General features: G+C 33.3%; 1 protein-coding gene across 1 annotated transcript; it reads right to left on the bottom strand.

The window, feature by feature from the left end:
* Positions 1-6,587: 6,587 nt before the first annotated feature.
* LOC118202970 (uncharacterized) lies at positions 6,588-14,844 on the bottom strand. The gene is made up of 5 exons (XM_035375209.2): positions 14,700-14,844; positions 12,705-12,980; positions 11,527-11,998; positions 8,200-8,324; positions 6,588-6,852 (listed from the first exon to the last, which is right to left on the bottom strand). The coding sequence occupies exons 1-5, from the start codon at positions 14,717-14,719 to the stop codon at positions 6,645-6,647; spliced, it is 1,101 nt and encodes a 366-aa protein (XP_035231100.1). The 5' UTR covers positions 14,720-14,844; the 3' UTR covers positions 6,588-6,644.
* Positions 14,845-21,204: the final 6,360 nt, after the last annotated feature.

Below are 21,204 nucleotides of genomic sequence, written 5' to 3'. Positions count from 1 at the left end.
TAGAGTTCATCGAATGGACTGGCCTGCCCAGAGTCCAGACCTGAACCCTATCGAGAACCTCTGGGACGAGTTGCATTCCCGAAATTTAGGGGTGCACTACCCGTCTACCCGTGCAAAATCGGTGAAGGAACTTCTATGTCTTCTCCAAGCCGAGTGGAAGAAAATATCACTAGCTGTCATACAAAGACTTGTGGAAAGTATGCCCCGGAGGGTCCACGCTGTAATTACCTCTCGTGGAGGCTGTACCAACTATTGATTTTGAATAAAGTTAGTTTTTCTTTTCTCTCACAAGTGTTCAAATACCTATTGGTAGTCAGTGTATATGTTGTGTAAAGGGCATATTAAATTGAAAGTTTCATTAGATTTGTGTGTTTATTATCTCCTGCATTAGTTATGTCCAACTAAAATTGTCAAGCATTTCCTTTGTTAGGAAATATGATCAAATATAGGCAATTGCCAATACTTTTTTTGCCCACTGTACAAATAAGATGTACAGTGGCTGGCTCACATTGGTTTTCAGACACTTGTATTGTTGAAACATGTTTGCATAGGTCTTGTACTAAATATTAAAACAGATTTAATTTTTTCCCCGAGTATATTATTTTTCTTTACTTTTGTTGTCTCTTTCTTATTCCAGAATAAAAACATCAAAATATTACTTGTAATAAAATATTTTATTCAAGAACTATTAATCAGTAACTCGCATAACAATTCAGAAATTCAAATGTTTTAGCATACGATTTTGTCAGAAATTTTTGTGTTAAACGAAAATGCATCCCCAAAATTATCCTCTATGTTTGGGAATATCTTAAGTGAGCATAGCAAGGCACTACAAATCAACATGTTCTATTAGAAATTTAATTATTCATCATATTAAAAATGTTAAATCTATGGTGTTAAACGTTCAGCTATCTACGGCGTTATAAAATGGTTGAAACTGCGAAGACCCGTTGAAAATGCGCTGACGTCTGGACCGCATTTCAGGATAACATCAAGGAACAGAGATTTATTTAACGAAAAATCAAGCAACACGCAAAACGTCACTGTAAAACTTGCAGCGTAATTAAGATTTGTTACAATAAAAGTTAATTCTGAAACTGCTTAGAGGAGTCAATAAGGCATATGGATAAACTGGGCGATTAGCAAGAAGGGAGTTCTTTGCCAAGGAAAATATCCTGGCGTTCGCAAAATACATGGTAAGCAAAGATTTATTGTAGTGGAACAATGTTATATGTGTAGACGAGTCGGCATTTAATATTATGTGGGTTCAATGAACGAATTACTATGTGACGAAAGTCGATTGAAGAACTGAAACCAGAAGTCCGATTGTCTGCTGTTAAGCTGAAGACGTTAAGCCCGAGAGTTGGTACAGCAGTGGTTTCGGTACGTTTCGCTGCCTCCGAGGTGGGAAACTTTGTTTTTACTGAAAGCACCTGCAAGAAAACTTGGAACGCAAAATATATTTTCAAATTCTATCAAGATAACGATCCTAAACATTCAGCCCTAAATGTTCTCTTCGGTTATATAAAACTATCTTGAAACTAGCAAAACTTCTTCATATTTCTGTAGACTTAATTCCTACGGAGCGAGCTGAAGAGAAGAATAAGGAAACATGATATTCTTAGAAAGTTTTACTAAAAATAATTCTTACGGTGAAATGGGAAAAAATGGAATATTCTTACATGATAAAAAAAGTTTTAATTCACGATTAAGTGATGAAGAGTTGATTTTGTTACGTTTGGGGAGGGAAGTATTTTAAGAGGTTTTGAATATATTTAATTTGAACCTTACTGTTGAATAACAGAACAACAACTAGTGCCAGAAAACTATTAAGTCGCATATCTGAAATCTAAAACCTGGTGATTGAAGTTAAACTAAATTACATAAATCACCACCTTTGTAAAATAAATAATATTATTTTATTATTTCAAAGCTCAAACTGCAAGTCAATACTAAAGAGATAATATCCTTCCTGGTGTTTTGGTATAAAATCAAAAAAATTGTTTTTCAATGAAATGGGAAAATACAATTCGTTTTCAAAATTCTACAAGTACTCTCTCTCTTTAAAATAATACTTTATCCACTTCCCTGAAAACATTTAAATCTTTTCGTAAACTCAAGAGATAGCCACAAACTCATTTCATTGAAATACAAATACATAACACCTTGAACAGGGCCGCTCCTAGGCCATTGGCTGTCCGTGTACTTTCCTGAGATTCCCGTCCCAAATTTTTTTTAAGAAAGCTCAATGATTAATAAAATTTTTATTTCGTACTCACCAAGTACTTACATATGACAAGTGCTTATAATGAACTTAAAATATTTAGTCGCGAGTATAAACGAGAGTGCGGCCGCCCCTGATTTTTGCCGCCCGCGTACTTATACGCGCTGCACCGCTGCTAGGAACGATCGTGACCTCAGAACACTAAAAGATAATCTATGTAAGTACGAATTCAATCAGTAGGTTCAATAAAATAAAGTAATTAAATTTTCTAACAAGTTACAGAGCCGGTTTAGACTTGATAGGGCCCTAAGCTATTTGAGATTATGGGGCCCTTTATAAGTCTGTTATACTATATTTTACAATACTTTTTTGGGGGGTTGGGACTAAGCTATAGCTTGTACAGCTTATACGTAAATCCTGCACTGGTTACACGACAACTGTAGATAAGGATGTCTAACGAAGTTTTAATGTCCGATTATTTTCATGTTTTTATGAAATATAAGCTATTTATTCTAAAGTGTCTAAATATTGAATAATAATTTTGGCAAATAAATTATTCTATTTACCAAAAACGTCTTCAATAAGTTCTTTCAAGTAAGGAGGTTTCGAAAAAGATGATCGATAGTATATGAAAGAAAAATAAGAAGTAATTCCGCTAACGTTTAGTAACTGATATTTACAATAAAAACAGAACTGTTCGAAAACATAAGCCGCTGTATAAATTTTAGTAGTGGCATTTGCAATATTATTGTATGGTAGATAAGTGTTCATTAATCTGCTTCATGTACTTTAATATTTATCTTTGTCATCTAAGTAATTGATTTTTTAAATATTTGATGCATGTGGATATAGGCACATAATATCCCACATGATTTAATCCATTTTTTCAAACTTAATATAAGTAAGCTTTTCTTTTTCCAGTTGAACGTATATCGTAATGATGCGTCAAGTTTCTCAACTGAAAGATTCAAGCCAGTAGACAGCTGAACACTGGCAATTCGCTGCGTTTCCATTCCTGACAACTGAATAAGCTCTTGCGGCTTTCTTCATGTGCAAAGTAGACAGGAATCAGTTCTCGTAAAATCTAACTTAACACTAAAGCATACTATGCAAATGGACCTCATACAGGCATCCCTGTATCAGCTCATAATCAATCCAAATTCTGATTGAAAGATTATTTGTCAAACGTTACCAAACGATGTCGCACTTACTATTTGGGTTACCTTTGACTGATTTACAGCAAAGGATTTTAAACTTTTCAACTTAAGTAATTACCTTTTGATGGACAAAAGACGAATTTGAGAGACCTGTAAACCATGAAAACTTCGCGATATTAATGTTTTAAGTGTACGAGACCCAGACGAGATTAAATCAAAAATAAATTTTTAAAGTTGCATAGCACCCTTACATCCAATTGTCAAGACAATACGTACATAGAATTGCTTCAACTTCATAGCTTTGTGTAGTGAATTGAGCTTTTAATTTTAATAGAGTGTTTGCACTTTTGCACTATCTGCCTCGTAACAGGAAAAATCTGAACTGACGAATAAGGAAAGGATAACGAGAATCATTTGCGAGAGAATATATTTCTGCTTGGGATCGGAAGATACAAGTTTGTAGTGAATAAAGGCTGTAATCTAGTCACAACATGCACATTTCAGATCCGTGATCCAAATTTTGAATTATTCGCATTTAAATTCCTAATGAATCTTGGTTAAGAGATTAAACTAATAATTACCATTTAAAGGGAAAATCTTATCCCTTTTAGAGTAATTAGCGTGGCTGGACTTGCGACATGATAAAGGAGGCCAAAGTGCACACTTGTTTGTGCCCAAGAAAAAGTAAGTTTCAATTTAAAGATGTGAGCCAGAAAACATTTTCCCCATGCGCTACGAAGTTACTAAAAATATTTCACGGGTCTTATTCTGTATAAATTATTAAAGGATTTCATATCTTAGTTGGGAAATCGCTATTGAAAAGAATCCTTTTAATAAAGATTATTTATTCAGGCCTTAAAAAGGATTTTCGTAAACCATTTTTTTAGCTTTTCATTGTACTGGAATTTGTCTTTGTCTTTCATTGCATTGAATTGGTAGATTAAATAATCCAATGTTAAAAATTTTGCGAAAATAAAAATTCGGAAGTAATTTAATGTAAATGTTAAATGTAAACAATGCTAAAGAGTTGTCTAGATCTGAAAGCAGTCTAAAATAAGAAAACTATCAATTTTTGGATTGTAAAGATCTTTAAGCATTGTTTCAATTAAACTACCGCATTGGCTTAAATTAACCATACATCTTTTCCTTGTGCAGGGGAAAATTCTCTTGTTCAGTATGGAATAGACTATAGCACAACCACGCAGCAGTAGACGCGTTAGCAAATGCATACATTAAAGGGTCATATTGTGCCCCTTCTTTCAGAGACTTTCTTCCACTGGGTTATTACAATGTGATGCTGTGCGCATCCAAGATACACTATACTAAATTCAGAGCGTTTAGAAATGTAATGTGAAACAACTGTTCTTGCTGAGCATCATTACCTCAGGCATACTCATTTGCTAACGATATACAAATAGGCCACTTTAATTACAAAACTCCTGAAGTTTGAAAACTTATTTCAAACTATTTAGTGCGGAATCTCAAGCATTTGCTGTGAACATCTGCAACTAATTCACGAACTTTGAACTGATATATATATTAATCCTTTGAATTGGACGGACCGGATCATTTGAAGTAAAGACTAGGGCTATTCATTCATGTCCCAGAATTGCTGAAAGATTTCTGAAAACTTGAAGCATGAGAGATCAATTCCACAAGATATTTAAAACGTGCGCATTTTTGTAATTAAATGAATAAATATACATGTTTCACTAGAAAGCTACATGAATGTGTTATGTCTAAAATAATATTTACGGAATATTAATTGGTTAAGTATAGACTAAGATCAAGTATTGCTTCAGAATAATATTGCTTGAGGGGGATCAATATTACTCAAGATGCAGAAGCAAGAGATGTAATTTATTCGATATTTTCAGACTGCACGTAAAACGAAAGTTAGAAGGTAAAATTTTGCTGAAAATACATTACATCAATTTAATGAATTTAAGTGATTAAATTGCGTTCGAAGAAATGAGCTACATTTAGTAAGAATGTTTAGTTCAGTCAAAATACGCCATTTAATTTCTATAATTTCCTTTTTCCGCCTTTTACTTGCTCAACGATTTGTTCTTTGGAAAAGTGATGAGTGGCATGGGAATTTGTTAATTTGAAGCTAGTCTATGGATTCACAAAGTGCTTTGGAAATAGGGAAAGAAGTTTAGTCACTGGTACTTTCAGTTTTATAAATGATTTGGCAAATAAGAATTTATTGAAAATCTTAATAACATGCTTCATAAGCGTATCACATTCTAAATAACTAATGGAATTAAGTATCGCGAAGGTGTGAAGAATCGCCGAGAATAGAAACTATAGTTTTGTCTAAATATTCGATAAATCAATAGCATTCGGATCCTTAAAAGCTTAGATTTCAGTTTTATATCAAATTATCAAGATAGACTTCTTGAAACTTACGATAAAGAATTAGGTCGTCTTGACCAAAAGTGTCGGAAATGCAGCGAAGAAACAAATGAAATCTCGAGAGTATTCATGTTTTGAACATGGTTGAAGTTAGAGTGTAAATCCTAATCGTGAATTACTAGCCATTAGAAGGGCAACAACTGGTGAATAGAAATAAACACATTTCCCAGAAATTTCAACACATGCGAATCTCTTATGCCGTATAATTTAGAAGTCTCATTTAGAGAACATTCAAACTTTCGAACTACCAATGAAACCGCTACAAATTTATGGAGGAGAGTTAAATTTAAAAGAAAAGCCATTTTAATTTTAACCTACAAGTTAAGAATTTGCAAATAATTCAAAGTTTCGGGTAACCTCAATCTACCTCGTTTTACTACAAACGAATGAAGTTCTAGCCATAAATCTGATGTTAAAACATGAGCGATTCAGTGCTTTAATGTAAATATGTTCAATGAAAAAGAACTTTCTGAAGATAAAAAATTAGACAATTTATCGAGTAAGAGCATTACAGTTTTATGCTGAAAGCATCAAACCATGAGACTGATGATAGAACCAATGAAAACTCACCGATTGCTAAAATTAAAATAGAAATGAGCCTTATGTTTCTCATTATCACAAAAAAATATACCGTTAGGATAAAATTTCAAGTAATTCAGCTATTTTTTGTGAAAGTTGAGAGTTGCTGCTAACTAGAAAATGAAAATGGAGATTTCTTAGAAAGTATCTTTGTTTTAGGTGAATACCAACGAATTAAACAGTGAAATTTATAGCTTTTCAATAACCTATACAAGGAAATATAAAGGCTTTTATTAAAATACACCATTTTGATAATCTTGCTAATTTTAAAATTTATCGGATTCAAATCCTTTCAGGAAGTCTTCAGATTTTTCGTATTCCGAATTTTTATAAGTATCGGCATCTTTTACTTTGAAGACATCTTTTTTATCCACAGGAATGAAACTAACTACTGGTTTCTTGATGAGCACTGGCTTCTTGACGATTATTGGTTTCTTGATGACTGCTGGCTCCTTCAAGCTGTACTTCACGTGCCTTAAATGCATGAATAAAGTAGTTTTTATACAAATTAGAGAGTTCCACAATATAATTAACTTAATTAACATGTTTACAGATAGTTACTTGTACTCAAATTTAATTATTCAATTTATCGTTAATTATTACGTAGTAGTTATGGGAATTAGAAGTTCCAAGCCTCAAGTAAATGTAAAATAGAACGAGACAAGCATTTTGTAAGGAGCATTCGATTTTTTACTTAAAAGAAAATTTTAGTCTTCCCTGAAAAAATGTACAAGCAATCCAATGTTTACTAGTAATTTATTGTACTTTTACGTGTAATGACCAGCATAAAATCGCACCTGTTGCCAGTTTCTAGGATGCTGAATAGGTTCAGAGGGAGTACAGATTGTCCCCATCTCTAGCGAGACTAAAACATTTACGTACGTGGTCACCTAGATCGAAATTTTCGCTGAAACAATCTGTAGAACGGTGGAAAAGGATAAGTGACATACATCTTTGAGTCACTGATATTTAACTGAAATAGCATGCATTTAATTAGTTTGAAAACTAAAGGGTTCAGTTTGAACAAATTTTATCAAATTCCTTGGGACTAACTTATGAGACAGCCTGCAATAAAAGTCACTTATGAAACTTTTCAATAGCATTTAGAAGCATAAATTTTAAAACTGTTATACTGCTATGATACGCCAGTGCGAGTTTTAATATATGCAAATTTGCAACGTTAAAAATATTTGTGAACATTTTAGTCAAAAAACTAATGCCATGTCCAACTTTGCCAACTGGTGTGGCTAAAGATTTGGGCGGATCGTCATGTCTCAAGGATATACAAAATTTAATATTTTGTGAATATTTTCAAATATATAATCGGTTAATTACGAAGGCTTGTTAATTTTACTGTAAGAAAATGCACTCAATATTTCCACTCTAAACATTTAAGTAGTCCGATACACCAATATTTACAAACGAATAATGAGTCCTCGAAGATTATTCAAGTTTTGGACCTATATCACTTAAGAGGTTAGCATTTTTTCAAAGTTACAAATTGATCTCATTTAGACTTTTAAATAATCAAGCGAGAGACTAATAATTTCCAAGTCACTCATTACAGTCTCAAATTTAATAGATTTGAAACTGAATTTCTGTGTTAGAGGTAATTCATCTTGTGGAACATGCATCTCGTTATGTTCAGTTATCTTGAACAGTCTACAAGGATTTCTGTAAGAAGTTCTTAGCGACTCATCTATACTCTCACATTAAGAGCCGTCTAGCCTACACACTTAATTTTCCAGATGTGGAATTTAAAAACATCGATTGCAAAATACTTTAGAACAGAATTTTAGTTTTTCTTAAAGCAATACTTACGGTACATCAACAACCATTGGCGTCTTCATGTAGCTTGTTGTAATATGTGGAACTTTCACAGGAACATAGTATGGTTTCGGCACTTTGATTATCTTTTTAACTGGAACTGGTATGAATTTCGGAACCTAAAAATTATCAAGTTGCTTAATACCATTGAAAATATTACTTAGCAATGAAAGGTAGGCAAGGGTGGTGCCGGGATAGAGGTGGCAAAATTCAGAATTTAGGCATTGGGCGGGTTAATTTACAAGCCACGGATATTGAGTTTACCTTGAAGCTTTGGCTCTTCATAGCTGGCCCATCTACAAAGATATGCAACAATATTTTGCATTATCCTTAATATTTGCTTTATTCTGGCCAGGTACGTCAAAGGTTTGGTTCATTCAATTATGGCAAATCACTCGAGGGCTGTATGCATAAGGAAGGGATGGCTTACAAGTTTTCCAAGGAAAACCGGCTCGTATACACAGTACACATGGGGGAACCACAAAAACGCCCATGCAGCCAGCCAGTTCGCCGGGTTTCAAACCCCTGACTAAACTACCAGTACTCGGAGACTTTACTGCTGGTCGGCTGCGTGTGAAAAGTACCTAAAATTGTAAAAGCTGAAGTATATAAACTTTTAATGTAAATTCTGGTTTTAAAGATTACTTGAGAAGGAAACTTGTCGGTAGTCCTCAAAACGAGAAGAAAAACACCTGCAAAGACTTCAGTGTTTGCAGCTTCATTTGAGTATACTGGTAACTGATCAAATTTCCGTTTTTACAGTTTAAACTTCAGGTAATTTGTCAGGCGGAATCTGAATACTTTCTAGTTTAGGAAATGCCAAACGTAGTTGGCAGTTTGCATTTTACAAACAACTTCACTTTCGCAAAAACTAGCACTTTTTAAATGCGAGGTACAGATAAAATACATATTACTAGGTATTTACAATATTTACAACAGAATATTCAAGAGTACATTGACGAAAATTTTTAAGAAGATAGATTTCCAAGCCCTCGGATACGCAGGAAGATGCAGTAAAATATGTTGAAAGTCAAACTTGACTTAAAGGTGCGATTTCACATGAAAGTTTGCTAATATATGCTATAGTTTACAGGCTAAACGGAGCAAGTATTAGACCTCAGATTTGGATGTTTGTCATTAATACTTGGGGCAATTTCGGGGATCCAAAATATATTCTACATTTCAATTTTAGTACGTAGTTAATTTTATTACGTAACAGCTATAAACGATTACTCTATTTGCAACTTGAAAATAAAGTAAATGGAACGTTTTATAAAAGCGGTTGCAGATTTGATTCAAAAGCTGAATACTGTATTTTGCATGATTTTTAATCCTTATTAACAGCCTCCAAGCCACATCGTGATCATTACGCTTAGAACTAACTGAAGATTAGTCACATTCTCACAAATGATTGACAAGTTTTGTACATCTGTTTTGAGACATGATCATCAAACCTCAATTGACATAATTAGGAATAGGACCGGGATATTTAGTTACTTAGAAGTAATCGCCGCCCACCCGGTATAGGCGACGCTGGCCGCTGTGCCGAAGGGTTCGTGCTCCGAAGAAGGCATGGATGTTTGTAAATTTATAGTGTCCGTGCAGCATGGAGGCACTCTAGATACGAGGCGAGACGAACGTAGTCCTCCCCGAAGTTCTCTCGATCAAAATTGAGGGCGGAAACGAGCTAAATCTCAGTCACCTATGAGGTGCTCAAGGCTGTTGCCAACGACAAGGGTAAACTTGTGGGTCTTGCCAGAGTAATTTCGTGGCTTGGGCCGACTATAGGTCAGACAAGTGAGCATTAACAACAGCATTAACAACATTTTCACATTATGTTGCTTTATACTTTCAGGCAAGAATGTTAGTGTTAGAAATTACTCCTCAGTCTTAATAGCCATTCGAGTTTTTCAATACATCGAAAGTATAGATCATAACAAATGAAAGTTTCAGATTTGGCTTGCATTATTCAGCCCTTCACCAATCGCTGTTTATTTCTATAGACTTTAAATGCTGCTAAATCGAGACTAGGTTAGGCTATTTGAATATGGAAAAGCACACGAGAGTTAGCTGCTTAAGGAGAAAATACCTTCGTGGACCTTAAGCTTATCAGGTTACACATGAAGGAACTACGAAAATCAACCATGCAAAGATCAGTTTGCCTGACGTCGAAACTCCTACAATTCAGCGGTCTTCACCACTGTTGCTGATGGGGTAGTTATATAGAGATCTATGCTTGGTTTTCGCCCAACAACGGTTGACCATTACTAGATTTATTAAAACTAATATGGGTCTTTGGAATTATGGAATATTTGGGTCTCTGCATATTTAACCCGCTTTCATGAATAATTATGTCCTCAACTATTCTATTTAATAAACTTGACGAATATTAAGGTTCGCTAACCTACAAATATACAAGATTTCTGTATAAAACTTTAGTGCACGTTTTAATCCAAGTTTACTTAGATTTGTAATCGCACTGGCATTAGACTTCTCAGTTCAAAAAAAATTCTAGCAATTTATTTTCCGCAGTCGCGTAGGCTATGTGTGCTTTATGATCTAATATTTAAACGAGCGGACATTTAGTCATCTTCCATACTTCCAGTTATTCTCAGACACTAAAGGCTTTAACTACGATACGAATTTAAAGATTTGCTTGTACGATAATTAAATATATATCAATTCTGTACAAAATTATGGAATGATTTAATTTCTGTCTCAAGGATTTAACACATGTAATCGTAATAGGTATAAAGAAATCGCACAAATCTGATTTACCTCTACGAGGTCGATTTTCCAACACTAAAATTTGGTGAAAATGAGTCTTAGAAGCTTTGAATTTAGATTAAGTAGTTCGGTACGCAAATAAAACTAGTTTACAACGGAATTTAAAAGTAATTGATATAAAATACGTGAAGACAAATTTTATATGCATAAAGATTATCTTCAACTTTTGAACTCGTTCTACGTATTTAATAACCCCAATTTATTGCTTTTGAAATTAAAATCTTGCAAATAATTTTCCGAAATGCGAGTTATAGTTTGTTGCCACAGTAAGCTTTGAGAATTCCACGATGACAAATTTAAACCATTACAAACGTTTTTATTGCTCTTGCTTCCATAGCTAGACGAAAGTTTTCGCACAGTGCCCGGTAAATAAATTTGAATTTTTTCGACAAAATCGGTCATTAAATACCAGAGGATAAAACTGCTCACATTCAATATAAAACCAAGTGCAGTAAAAGCAAGAGCAATAAAGGGCGAGTAACTTAAATTCACCACGTGAATAATGTATAAACAGATGTTTAGAATGCTACTTACCTTTTTAGGAACTGGAATAGGTATAAACTTTGCATAGGGCACTGGTTTCGGTATAGGTACTTTCACGAATTTTGGTACGGGATATGGAATTCCAATAGGAATCAACTTCTTTACCGGTACAAATTTTGGCACAGGAATAGGCTTCGGAATCTTTACTATCTTTGGAATGATCTTTTTAATGGGCACCTTAACTGGAACGGGAAGGAATTTAGGAACAGGTATAGGTTTGTAAACTGGATAAAATTTCGGAACGATAACCTTTTTCGGAACAGGAACTTTATGGTACACAGGGACTGGCTTCTCAATTACGTGGACGATTGGCTTCAATTTGTACACTTTTGGTTTCTTCTTGAGGGCGGCTGCCACTTTAACCTTCGGTACCATTACTTTTACCTTCGGTGCCAGCAGTTTCACTGCTTTAACCTTCGGTACCAGTAACTTTGCTGCTTTAACCTTTTTTACTACCGCAACTCTGAAAGAAATAAATGGACAATATTTGGAACAGTGCTAACTTAACTGATAGTTTATTAACAGTATTAAAATAAATCTAAAATTTAGAAAACTAAATATGTTCATTTCATATTGCGGCAAGAGTTTAAAGATACTGGTGAAACAAAAGGAGTCGTTTCAGACATTATGATTAAAGTTTAAAAGCTTGGTATGTTTTAGTAATAAAGAATTTAATCTATTTGTTTCATCAAATGTTAAATTGAAAAGCGAACATCACAGACATTGCTTTTGAACAGACGATTTATATATTACAATTTGACATTTAAAAACTTCATGATAGAAGTTGAGAAATTATTTAAGATAAATTTACGAACATTTTAAAGGCCATGCGCATTTCACGATAACTATATTAACAAACTTTTAAATTTAAACCATTGATAATTTGGCATATTTTTCACTTGAATATGAGAATGAGCGATTTCGACCGAAACCCTCAGCTTCATAATAACCACGAACTGCAACAAGTTAAGACATTAGCTGTATAGTCAGCTTTAGTATTTACATTGTATTATATATTGTTTTAGAAAAACCCATAATTCGCTCGGAAATTGAGAAAGAATTGACTTTTATGCTATCTCATTTACACTTATGAAGCCTGCAAAAAGCTACGCCAGCTTTACGCAAATCTCGCGATAATCAACTTACGCTTAAGAAGGAAATAAACTCACTTTTTTCCAGCTTTTAATAAACCACGAGTAGATTTCAGAGGAACAGGTACTGCATACATCATAGGAATCGGTACTTTCATTGGCTTAGCTAGTTTCTTGAATGAGGGCTCTTTCTCTTCCTCATAGAGCTTCGAGTCTAGTTCGCCAGCTTCTTTTTCGGTCAATGAAGCTAGAAAGTCAGCCGGAAGAGAATCTAGAATGCTAGTTTGCTCACCACAAACGGATGCAACTGCTAACAAGAAAAGCAGAAGCGATGAGCACATTACAAAGCCCTTCCTGGAAAGCAAATCTCACATTAGTACGACTTATTCCGTTTCAAAGCTTATTAGGCTTAGAATTTATATAAGAATTAAGTACAATTTAAATCAAATGAATTATAGATGTGAAACTCAGTTTCACTTGCTTAAGCTAAGAAACTGAGGGCTGCATCAGGTGTGTGACCAAGCCTTTTAAGTAATACTTAACGATTCAGTGCAAATAACACTTAAGCTGTAATGAGTTTCCATATAGACTTGTGTGCGTGTAAACTGTATCGAAACTGCTTACCTGAAAGATCACGATAAGCATGGACATAACTTCGAAGACAAATTTAAGAACCACCGAGAACTGAAGAAATGAGACCTTAACACTTATATGTTTCAACTTTAAAGAGTCTTGTACGTTTTTACATTTTAGTAGCATTTTGTTTTGGGAAAGGAATAAGAGGACTAACGGATATCAAGGCATGTATTCTTTTGATCAAAATTCAGAAAGTTCTCATTAGTTACTAGGATAATAGAAAAACAAATGCCTGTGCTAAGAGACGTTACAGCAAGAAATCCCAGACATTTTCTAGCGATTCGCCAACCTGTAGTGTTTTCCCAACCTGGCAGTGATTAGGTTTCTTAGCGTTAGAATGACATACTCCAGAATCAACGCGTTTCGGTACTTGCATATTACCGCAGTCACCTTAGTAAAAGTAGCCGAATTTTCAGATTGCTTTAAACCTTGCTAACCACGCGAATGGATATTCTTCCAGTTTTAATAAACTGTAGTTTTCGTAAGTTTTCTTTTCATCGTATTCCAACGATTTACAGACCGAGATTTTTGTTTACTCAATCATAAAATAAGCGTTTGTAGAATATGCCTACAATGAAATAAAGTGTTTTAGAATTTCTGAAAGAATACACTACTCGTATTTTGTCGCAAAATAGGTAGAGCGAAAAATTCGCTTTGAATCTATTTAAAGTGACCACTACAAAATCTCCACCGGAATACTTTTAAAAATAACGCTTTAGGATTAACTTTCGCTATGATAACGGAAAATAATAGTTTTGAGAGCTAATTTACAAGCTTAACTTTAGATATACGCACTTACAATTATTACATACTGCTCAATTTTGAAGTGTAATGATGCAATGCGTGGAGTTTTTTTTAACATGAGCAAAAATTGAAATACTCATCGTCCTAGAGTTACTAAGGACCTAGCTACTTACAGTTAGAATATAATTAGGTTGCTTACTTAAAATTAGACTTGCGATAGTTATTTTAAGGTAATATGAAATCTTGCTTAGGCTGGAACATTTAGTAATGACGTAAAACTATACATTAAGTAAGGGAATACAAAGTTCTGATTTAGTCATTAGAAAATCATCTCATTTTGCTTGCTTAACTGCGATATATTTAGAAGTCGTACAACTTACTTTTTTTTAAATAACACTGAACTAAATTTCTAACAGCTTTTATCCTTTTTATGTTGCATATAAGTGCCACACTTTGTGTTAAAACTTATTGCAAGTTATTATATAATTAAGTTAACAATGACTAGAATTATTGATAAATTAATTGAATTGATAAATTAAGTGAAGTAATAAGTAGTCATAAAAATTACCCTAAAACATATAAAATAAATCTTTACTTCAATAAACAACTTTAACATGTTGTAATTCAGGAATATCTTTAATAAATAATATTACTATCAACTCATAAAAGCGATCACTCTCATTCGTAACTTACCCAAACATCCAAGACGCCATTGCTCATAGACAAGTACAGTTGCCCTTCACCTACTGCCAATTTAAAAGAATTTTGGAAAATAGTTTTAGGAAATATTTGCAAATTGTTAATAGATGTCGTGTTTAGATTTTAATGAACTCCACCGAACGGCATATATCTAAAATATTTATTCAGAACAACTTAACAACCACAGTTAGAACAGCTGTTGACTTAATTTTTTGGTCTCATTGATAAAGAAATGGAAAGATATATATGTTTTACAATTTTTCAGATTACAAATATGGAAAAAATTAATAAATGAAAATACTTTCGGTTATTTCTTGAAAAAGATAAAGGGATTTTCAACTATTATTTTTCATTTATTATTTAATTTTACGTGAATATTTCTGCACCCATTTGCTTTTGCGTTAGTTCCTGTTAGTAAATTTGCCACTATGTAGGATTTAAAATTTATGTTTATTATCAGTTGATTATATACATATACATTAATTTTTTTATTTTCAAATTTTTATTATGCTTTTGTTTTGCTTATTTACTATACACACACACACACAAAAAAAAAAAAATAAATAAATAAATAAATAAAATAAAAAATAAAAAATAAAAATAAAAATAAAATAAAATAAAATAAACACTTCTAGAGTTTGTATTATTTTACTTTTAATTTTATCTTTAAAAGTAAAATGTTTTGCATTTAAAGTATTAAATTTTGAATGCAGTTAACTTAAAATCATGAATCCTAAACGTTGTTCAGTGGTGCTACAGAAACTGTTCCGTTCGTGAATTAATAGTCAAAAATCACCGAGTAATTTTTCAAGATAAAATTTGATTTATTGTTAAAATTTACTGTGAAAGATACAATAAAAGTAATATCTAATTTAATAGACTGGCCCCCATCGTATGAAAGAGATCTTTAAACTCTATAACAGCTACCACTTAACACAACTTTCTAAGAATCTTAATGCTTTGTGACTAGGGAATGATTAATATAGTTATAATTAATGATAGTATCTCTGGTTCCATAAGAAATGGCTGTTTTTTAGAGTCAGTGTATTTTCTGAATTTCTCTCTATTTCTGTTTCTACATTTATTTTGTTTTACAAATAAAAGACAAAATGTATCATTTTTTTAAACTTTTTTACTGATCAAAATCTTCTAACTGTTTACCAGGAGCCTATGAAAGAGCATGCTTTATTCTTAATTTATTTTTGACTTTGTTGTATATGATTTGCAGTTTCTTTCATTCTTTTTGTGTTACTTGTTTGATTGTTAAGAAATATTTTACAATGCTATCTATGAATTTGAATGCAGGCATTAAGATGATTCAGAGCTGATCATCTTATTAACTTATTAACCCTTTTAGCTGTTTAAATCTTAATTCTATTTACTTTCTCCGATGATGACGTACAGTGGGTAAAAAAACTGTTGGCAATTGCCTATAACTGATCATATTACCTAACAAAGGAAATGCTTGGCCATTTTAGCTGGACATAACAAACACGGGAAGTAATAAACACACAAATCTAATGAAACTTTCAACTTGATATGCCTTCTACACAAAATATACAACAATACCGTAAAATTGCATGTCAAAAAATATCGACAAAGTTCTAACTGCCAAGCAAATTTATCTTGAGGTTACGTGTTTAGACTGATAAGAAACCCCATTAGTATAACGTCTTCAATGTTACTTCAAAACTTTTAAAACGTTATTTTGCTAATACTGTGATAAAATGGCTTTGAAGTTGAAGGAGTTGGATGTTAATGTTAAAAACATGATTATTCAGCTAAGAAATAAGGTTTAACTTATTGTGCTATAGGAATATAGATGAACATAAGTTTGCTTTGTTAGGAGTGTTGTAAAAAAGTTCAAAGAGACAGAATCGATGGAAAATAAGATTAGAAGTGGACGGCCTCGAATTTTTCTGCAAGGGAAAACGTGGCATTGTTAAAGAGGTTAAGAAAGGCCGTAAAATAATTTAACCCCAGTTAACCACAGATATTTGTAATACTTCGCATAAAACGTTTAGCGTACAGACTGTACGGAATGTCTGACATGGAGGAAGTTATTATGTAAGGTTAACTAAGAAAGAAACCTTTCATTTCAGAAATAAACAGGAGAAAGGAATTAGATTTTGAAAAATCTCATTTTAATTTATCAAAAGAATTTTGGAACACTATTATTTTGTCCGAAAAATCGAAGCTTAACGTTTTCGAGAGTGATGGACGACAGTATGAGTGGAAAAAGCCTAACACCGAACTGGAAAAGCAACATTTAACACCGACTGTAAAACATGTTGGAGGAAGCGTCGTCGTTTGGGGCTGTATAACAGCCACACACAAAAGAAGTTGGTAACCTGTGCTTCATTGATGGTATTATGATAGCACATACTTGCATTAACATATTGTGCCATGACATGAAATTCAGTGCCCCAAAACTTTTTGGCTTAGGAACATCATTTGTGTTTCAACAGGACAATGACCCTAAAGACAGTGAACCTCATCTGGCAATAGTTACTCTATAACGCTCTTCGCCAGTTAAAAACACCGTCTCAATCGTCTGACATAAATTCAATTGAAAATTTATGGCACAAATTGGACCTAGAAGTCAAGAAACATAAAATTTCGTGTAAAGATGAACTTAAGCGTACACTCCTGTAAGAATGGCACAAAAATCCCAACGGGACTTTTTCAACAACCAGGATTTTTGTTTCCTCTATGAGAAATAGATTACAAGCTGTTATAAATGCAAAAGGTACGAATGCAAAGTATTAAATTTTGTCGCCCACATTTTGCTGTATTATCTTGGCAATACTTTTCTGACATGCAAATTTACGTTTTTGTTGTATATTTTATGTGAAAGGCATAATAAAACGAAAGTTTCATTAGGTTTGTATCTTTATTGCCTCCTGTGTTCATTATGTCCAGCTAAAATTGTCAAGCATTTCCTTTGTTAGCTAATATGATCAATTATAGGCAATTGCCAATACTTTTTTTACCCACTGTAAGTATCAGATCAAAAGTATAGTGAGTGTCTGACTTTTTTATTAGTTCTTTTAACGATTATACCTATGATATCGACGTTGTTAACATTCTAAATAACCGAATAACACAATCCGAATAGATAAAATACGAAGGTCCAAATAGATAAAATTAAGAAGAATAAGAAGTCTCTTCCGGAAGAGCTAAGTAACTTCGGGAAGAGGTTTTAATTTTACTTCCGTTATATGACTTTTAACATTTTTACTTTTATTATAGATAGCTGCCAATAACAGCCCATGTGTGGCCGAGTAGAAATTCGTTTAACGCTGATAATTCGATCTGGGTTCAAATCCAGCGAATCAATTGGATGCATGGGAGTATTCATGGCTTTCCTCGTGTGAAAAATGAATGTAGACCAGTTTCGCTTAGGAAGACCCAACGGCCGGGCGATAGTCGCTGAATACTTGTAATTAAGTCGGGGTTCTAACTGGCAAATTGGCTGGCTGCATGGGCATTTTCATGGTTTTCCGCATGGGTATAATGGGTATACGAGCCAAATTCCGTTGGAAAGTCTTCCACTAAGACATCAAGTTCCTTGAGTGCTTTGCCGTAATTAAATAAACCAACTCTTAGAGTTCCTCCAGAATACATTGTGTGCTTTAGTGTGATTGGCAATAATATAAATAATTCATTCTTTGCCTATAACAGAATCTTAAAGTTTTTTACTTTAAATGTCAATATAGCCGTTCTTTTCACTGAGTTAAAGGTTTGGTTTGGTTTGGTTTTATTAGATTACGATAAAGCACTCGAGGGCTATCTGCCTTAAAGGAGGGATGCCTTCGTGGAGGACTTTCTAAGGGAAACTGGCTCGTATACACGTTACACATGGAGAAAACCACGAAAACGCCCATGCAGCCAGCCCGTTTGCGGGATTCGAACCGAACTACCAGTGTTCAGCGACGTTATCTCTCAGCTGCTGGTGGACCCACAAAGTTAAAGGAAACATAGAATATTAGAAAAGTTCATAAGTGATCGAGAAAGGTACTAATGAAAACAGAAAATCACTGCATGCGAAAAGTGAATTTCTCGATACGTTGCATTAATCTTTTTTATAATCAGCTAATTAATGATTTTTTAAATCATTTTCCTTTCAGAAAAAGACCACCAGCAGCCAAGCGATAAAGTCGTTGGACGCTGGTAGTTTGGTGAAAGGTTCGAATTCCCTTAGAAAGTTTAGATACTTCTTAGAAAGTTAGAAACTTCCCTTAGGATGTTCCCTTAGAAATCATCGCTTACCTCAGTCAATTAGCCCTCGAGTACTTTGTCGTAATCAAATAAACTAAGTAAAAGATTAAGTATTCGGTTTAATAATCTGAGAAAATTTGACGATCTTATAATCTATGGATTTTCTGACATAGAACTTTAAAAATATTAAGCATATAACTGAAGAAGAAACCAATTCCAGAAAAATCCGAGGAAATCAGTAAAGTGCATTATAAGTCCGAAATAAATTTTCAATTAAAAAAGTATATTTTATGATAATTCCGAAATGTGTCAATCCAATTTTGTAAAAAGGAAAATTTCGTTTTGAGATCCCACGGAAACTCAAACGAAATATCTAAATGCAAAATTCACAGCTAAGGCTGTTAAGGAATATTCTTTGATATCGCCAAGAGATGGCGTTAGGAGTCCATCTATTGGCTTACTTGACCTTTCCCCTTCTGAACACGTGACTTGAAAAAATATTCTTCTTGAAGGTAGAATTTCGATGCACTACGCAATAGAATTCGATTGAGATTTTAGCTGGAACTATTCAGTTCTTACCTTTTGAGCATTAAATATTCGATTCAGGCATTTTAGCCTACATTGTATATATGTAAATATTAAGTTTAATTAAAATTTATGGAAAACCCTCCAGGCCATGCATCTCGTCTTTTGGATTATGAGTGATTCGACTTTGATTTAGAACTTTCGTTACATAATGGTGCATCGGCTCCAGAAAAGAATCTGATTAATTTGAAAATTTGTGTTTTTCGCCTTTTGGATTAGCTTTGTAAGCGAAGACTTCTCACGGTAAGTCTCCTTTGATAATTTATTAAAATGGAACAGAAGACACTAATTAAGAATCGAGCACATATACGTGCTTCTGTAACTCAAATTATTAAAAATGTAGATGAGTATTTAAAAGAAGAAAATCAAGAAGAGTTGGAAAATTGTTTGGAATTGTTAAATAGTAAAGAAACGGAACTACATGATTTAAATGAAAAAATACAAAATTTGATTGAAGATGAATCAAAATTAGATTCAGATATTAACACTTCTATGGAATATAACGATAAAATAATAATAGCGAAGTCTAAAATCAACCGCTATTTAAGGAAATACAATATTCAAAATATCAACACGAATTTAAATAATTCATCTAAAGTTGAAAAAAAGACAGATTGAAGGCAGTGTGAAATTGCCCAAACTGTTAATTCACAAATTTTCCGGAGATTATAACGATTGGATGAATTTTCGGAATTCATTCAAGGTCACTATTCATGACAATGTTACACTTTCGAAGATAGAAAAATTTAATTATTTGAGAGCTTATTTATGTGGAAACGCAGCATCAGCCATAGAAGGTCTCTCAATCTCAGACGCTAATTATGACTCTGCTATAGACATTCTTAAAAATAGATTCGGTCAAAGTGACCTTATTATCAATACACACATTTCTAATCTCTTAAATTTAAATCCCGTTCAAAGTTCAAGTGAAGTGGCAAAATTGCGAAAACTTTATGATACAATTAACGTTCAAGTCAGAAGCCTTTTAGCATTCGGTGTGAAACCAGAAACATATTCCAACATGTTTATTCCAATTTTGATGAAAATTGTCCCGAACGATATAACTTTAGAATTTCATCGTTCAAATACCGAAAATCCTTCAACCTATGATTTAAACAAATTTCTAGACTTTCTCCGATTAGAAATAGAATCGCGAGAAAAGATTAATTCGTTATCCTTTCCACGCAAGTCAAAACCGGAAATGAAAGGTATTAACAGATATCCACCGACGCCGAAACATAAACAAACTGTCACCACACATGAATTTATGGCAGCCGCGTCATCAAATGGAAACTGCATTTTTTGTTTTCAAAATCATGACTCAGAGTCCTGTTTATGCCTTCCAGTTAATGAGAAGAGAGATATTTTGAAAAAACAAGCGCGTTGTTTGCTTTGTTTGGCCCCTAAACACAAAATATCACAGTGCCGGCAACGCCAAACTAAAGTTTGTAAAATCTGCAAAGGTAAACATTCAGAAGCCATATGTTTTAAATCCAGTTGGATAGTTAAAAATACACCAAGTGGTAAAAAGGATAGTATATTAATTTCGAAAAATGATACACAAACTAAGGAACAGAAAGAAGAAATTGTTTCGGCCGTTTCACATAATGCAAATAATACAATTCTTTTACAGACTTGCACGATAAAAGTTAAAACAGCTAAGGAAAAGGTATTTGCCAGACTTCTCTTGGAT

The sequence above is a fragment of the Stegodyphus dumicola genome, chromosome 9, assembly GCF_044657685.1.
Source record: "Stegodyphus dumicola isolate Sdum_Otavi_A_Nest chromosome 9, ASM4465768v1".
NCBI classification, from domain to species: Eukaryota; Metazoa; Arthropoda; class Arachnida; order Araneae; family Eresidae; genus Stegodyphus; species Stegodyphus dumicola.
Note: the sequence above shows the minus strand (reverse complement) of the source record. Positions and strands in the feature narration are given on the sequence as shown.